Below are 5,075 nucleotides of genomic sequence, written 5' to 3'. Positions count from 1 at the left end.
TTCTTATATTGCATAAGTTTTCGGCCTAACTAAAACGTATGCTTTAACAAGAAGCCTGTTTACATATCTTCCTCCAAAAACTCACAATTGACAAAAAGCCCCCCAAAAAATGGCTAATTAACCTTCACCTTAATTAATTAACATACAAAAAAATGTGACCGGTTCAGCGAGACAGCTGCTGTAAAAACTGCACTCACCACATAGATTGTCTTTTTTATGGGATACTTCTCCATCTAACATTCTTCTAACATAAATCTACATATATAAATGTCTTTTATTCAGGGAGTAGGTCATTTTCAATAAAAAAAATTGGATAGTATTAATTATGATCTTTCACTTTTTATTATTTTTTTTTATATTTAATTTTGGCCATACTTATAAAACTAACGGTAACAGATTACACTGCATTTTCTCAAGTATTAAAAAAACTAGAGAAAATTCATTTCTTTTTCTTCGTCTACATAAAAGATTTTGTCTTTGTTTTTTTTGTACAAATTAAATTAACATAAATTCTAAACGTATTCTATGCTATCATATCCATTGTCATTTTTAGTTGAATTTTACAAAAGTTGCAAGCATGTTAGGTTTTTATTTTCTCTTCGGTTTTGGGTCAAAGAGTGAAAACAAGAAAGATAAATTTTCTAGACCTTTTTATCCTCAATTTTTTTTGTTTTTCACAGTATTTTTTTCAGTCCGACATGTTAAGAACTGATTTGATGTATATCTGAGCTTCATTTAAGAGTTTGTTGCTGACCAATAAATTGCTGCATGCACAAGACAAAATTTAAACCTCCCACTTGTTTAAGCAGACTGATAAATTAACTACTTGGCCAATTTAACTTAATTTTTTTATCCACAATTAGTTCTTACTTGGGGCCATTATTTTGATAAAAGAAATCTTTTTTCATTGAAAAAAAGATATTTTTTTATTTTTTAGAGTATTTGGCAAATTTCTATTATTAAAAGTAAAAAAACTAGAAAAATAAAAAATATCTTTTTTGAGAATTTGTAATTATATCCTTTTAAAAGATTTTTTTCTTAAAAAACAAAGATTTTTTCATATAATAAATAAATAAAAAATACTTTTATATTATTATACCCAAACATAATTAATAGATAAAAATATATTTTTGTATAAATATTCAAACATAAAATTATTTTTATTTTTTTATAAAAATTTTTTAAAAAATAACTCAAAAAAAATATTTTATTAAAAACTCATCCAAGCAAATTCTTAGTCTATGTGGGTTATTGCTTAATCGAGTTCAGGCCATTGGGCCCACTGTCAGTCCACCAATGACAGTAAAACATAATTGGGCTGAGCCCAATCCAACAAGGCCGTTTCCGGTGCATGTTTCTTCTCCATCAACATCATCTTCTTCATCTCACACCCAGGACTGAACTGAGCAGCTTCCAAAACCCTAAGAAAAATGCCGCCATTACAGTCTCTGCAACTTCGGAGGCTCTTCCTTCGATCCTTCCGCTCTTCTTCACTATCATTCCTTTCATCTTCTTCACTCAAATCCCTACCTCATTTCCTTCCACAACAACCCTCTTCCAATCCAAACCCACCCGGAAACCCCTTCGATCGACCCTCATTCTTCGCAGCCAGAAACGTCTCCTCAAATGCGACCCAAACACAACCCGAATACCCGGATCCGATAGCTCAATCCCTCTCGTCGGAGCTCACCAAGGACCCGGACTCGGACCCTCTGTCCTTCTCGCAGCGCCTCCAGCTCAGCTTCTCTCACATCACGCCAACTGGAAATCTCGTCCTCCAAATCCTAAACATCTCCCCCGAAGCCTCACGCGCCACCGTGCTAGGGTTCCATCGATGGCTCATCTCAAACCCTAAATTCGACCACACCGACGAAACTGTCTCCTACTTCGTCGACTTTCTCGGTCGCAAGAAGGATTTTAAGGCCACGCATGACGTTCTCTCTGCCGCCGTCGAAGGCGGCACGCTTTTGGGGCCTAAAACCCTAACTTCCGCGATCGATCGGCTCGTTCGCGCGGGCAGGGCCACTCATGCGATCCAATTCTTCGACCGGATGGAAAAGGACTACGGATTAAAGCGCGACCGCGAGTCCCTAAACGTTGTCGTTTCGAAGCTGTGCCAAAATGGTTTCGCGAGCTACGCAGAGAAGATGGTGAAGAATCTGGCTAAGGAGTTCTTCCCCGACGAAAGCACCTGTGATATGCTGATTCGAGGTTGGTGCGTGAAGGGGAAGCTCGATGAAGCTGAGAGACTCGCGGGAGAGATGTACAGAGGAGGGTTCGAGCTTGGCGTGGATGCCTTCAACGCAATGCTGGACTGCGCATGCAAGCTGTGCCGCGAGAAAGATCCCTTTCGCTTTCACTCGGAAGCAGAGAGGATTCTGGTTGAGATGGAGTCCCGTGGTGTTCCAAGGAATGTGGAAACATTCAATGTGTTGATCAGTAGCCTTTGTAACATGAGGAAAACAGAGGAGGCTGTTCAATTGTTCAATAACATGGGGTCGTACTGGTGTTCTCCGAACGAGACGACGTTCCTTGTGCTGATCCGGAGTCTGTACCAGGCTGCAAGGCTGCAAGAGGGTGATGAGATGATTGATAGGATGAAATCTTCGGGGTTTGGTGCCGCGCTCGATAAGAAGGCATACTATGGGTTCTTGAAGATTTTGTGTGGGATTGAAAGGGTTGATCATGCTTTGAGTGTGTTTGGGATGATGAAGGCTGATGGGTGTGAACCAGGGGTTAAGACTTATGACTTGTTGATGGGGAAATTGGGTTCCATGAACCGTGTGGATAAGGCGAATACTCTGTTCAATGAGGCCAAGAAGAGGGGTGTGGCTGTGGTGGCTAAGGAGTATGTTGTTGATCCATGGTATGCGAAGAAGGCGAAGGCATTGAAGGACCAGAGGAATAAGAAGAAGAATAAGGAGAAGAAGAGAGAGACTTTGCCGGAGAAAATGGCTAGAAAGAGGAGAAAGCTGAAACAGATAAGGTTGAGTTTTGTGAAGAAGCCTAAACGAAGGATGGGTAGAGCTTAAAAACATCTCTTTGCTTTTTGGTCCTTTTGTATTCTTATTGCAACATTTTGGGTTCTCCAAATATTTTGGAATAGATTTTTCCAATTGTAACCATTGTTTTTCATTGTCTCATGGTTAGTTTTTATACTCTATTAACATGTTATGAAAATAAAATCTTGTTTCTGAATTGGTTACTTTCTTGAAAATTTTGCTTTTGTTTGTGCCTTGTTTTGATGGATGAGCATGTTCTTCAATTTAGGACTAAGTGGGTGCTAGACTACTAGTGCCCTGTTCTAGATTCAGGCTTTACTCTTAATATTGCTATAGATTCAAGTTCCTTTTGCAGTTTTTCGTATTTAAACTTGTTAGGATTTGGTTGAATTAGTCCTACATTGCTTAGGATAGCAAATGGAGTGGGTGGCCTAGGCTATAAATATGAGGCTAAGTTCTTCATTTGTTTTTGCACCAGTCAGAAACACTTTAAGCTTGTATCTGATTTTTCTTTTCCTCTGTACTCTTTGATTAGAGAGTGTTGTGAGGTGTAGTTAGATATTTGCTTTGAAAGAGTGTGGGTGTACTGGGGTGCCGGTGAGAGAAAGAAGTCTATGTGTTGTAACAATTTTCACATAGTGATATTCTCTGGTTGTCATTTGACAACGGCCGTGGTTTTTTCTCCGGTAATTGGAGTTTCCACGTTAAATTCTTGTGTTGTGATTGTATCTATTTTATTTCTCTGTCAAAGGTGTTTTCTCAAGGGGGAATGGTGTCTTATTCCCAACAAGTGGTATCAGAGCTTCGGTTTGGTGGGATTTATTCTTAGTATGCTCTGTGGTTGCAGCCTAGTCTGACCTTCCACATCAGAAAAGAATTTTGTCCTATGGCTTGAGGTTGATCTTTGGTTGCTGTTGTTGTTGCTGGAAGGCAGTGTGACTCTGTGAGAGTGCAGTTTGGAAAAGGTTCTGGCTAAGGAAAGACTTGGTATTTAAGTGTGTCCATTGTGACCCACCTCTCTTTCCTGGGAACCCTTCCTAGTGCACGGTCTACAGTTGAGTTATAATATTCCAGTATACGGTTGCAACAATGTCAGGATATTCAAGTGCTGTGAAGCTTGAAATAGAGAAATTTGATGGAAGAATCAATTTTGGCTTGTGGCAAGTACAAGTCAAGGATGTGTTGATACAATCAGGTTTGCATAAGGCGTTGAAGGAGAAGATCTCTGGTTGCTCTCTCTATGAGAGAAGATGATGTTCTCTAGAAGACAAGAAGTATCCTCATGGTATTACCGCACTGCCATGGATAAGGATGAGTTGTGGCAATCGGGTCCACAATTGCACACGGGCATTGGTTGGCGTTGAGATGCAAGGTGTGTGGCGGAGTTAGGTCGATGGCTGAAGAACTTCCAGGAAAAGCCAATTTGGAAGTTGCACCATGAATTTTCAGCAAGGTTTCGATCTGTACCAAGGCGAAATTCTTGGAGTGGTCTAATTCCAAGTGAGTATACTTTCATGGTGGAGTATGATAGTTCTCTGAACTATGATTGTCGGTATAGACAATGGCAGCAAAGAATTGTCGGTGTTGACAATGGAAGCTGAAGATGTGTGACTATTTCAATCAAGGTGGAGATTGTTAGGATTTGGTTGAATTAGTCCTACATTGCTTAGGATAGCAAATGGAGTGGGTGGCCTAGGCTATAAATATGAGGCTAAGTTCTTCATTTGTTTTTGCACCAGTCAGAAACACTTTAAGCTTGTATCTGATTTTTCTTTTCCTCTGTACTCTTTGATTAGAGAGTGTTGTGAGGTGTAGTTAGATATTTGCTTTGAAAGAGTGTGGGTGTACTGGGGTGCCGGTGAGAGAAAGAAGTCTATGTGTTGTAACAATTTTCACATAGTGATATTCTCTGGTTGTCATTTGACAACGGCCGTGGTTTTTTCTCCGGTAATTGGAGTTTCCACGTTAAATTCTTGTGTTGTGATTGTATCTATTTTATTTCTCTGTCAAAGGTGTTTTCTCAAGGGGGAATGGTGTCTTATTCCCTTCAAAACTTGAGGGGTGCTAGGGGGC

The 5,075-nt window shown here is 39.7% G+C and overlaps 1 protein-coding gene across 1 annotated transcript; it reads left to right on the top strand.

Moving 5' to 3' along the window:
• The first annotated feature begins 845 nt into the window (after nt 1-845).
• LOC112709390 (small ribosomal subunit protein mL104 (rPPR9)-like) lies at nt 846-3,198 on the top strand. Its single transcript, XM_025761281.3, has one exon. It carries the CDS (start codon nt 1,431-1,433, stop codon nt 3,030-3,032), a length of 1,602 nt encoding a protein of 533 aa, XP_025617066.1. The 5' UTR covers nt 846-1,430; the 3' UTR covers nt 3,033-3,198.
• The last annotated feature ends 1,877 nt before the right edge of the window (nt 3,199-5,075 follow it).

Source organism: Arachis hypogaea, chromosome 1 (genome assembly GCF_003086295.3).
Source record: "Arachis hypogaea cultivar Tifrunner chromosome 1, arahy.Tifrunner.gnm2.J5K5, whole genome shotgun sequence".
NCBI lineage: Eukaryota > Viridiplantae > Streptophyta > Magnoliopsida > Fabales > Fabaceae > Arachis > Arachis hypogaea.
This window is presented reverse-complemented; position numbering and strand designations above follow the sequence as displayed.

Coding starts and splice junctions, on each gene's coding strand:
- LOC112709390 (XM_025761281.3), top strand. CDS start 1,431: ATGCCGCCATTACAGTCTCTGCAACTTCGGAGGCTCTTCCTTCGATCC.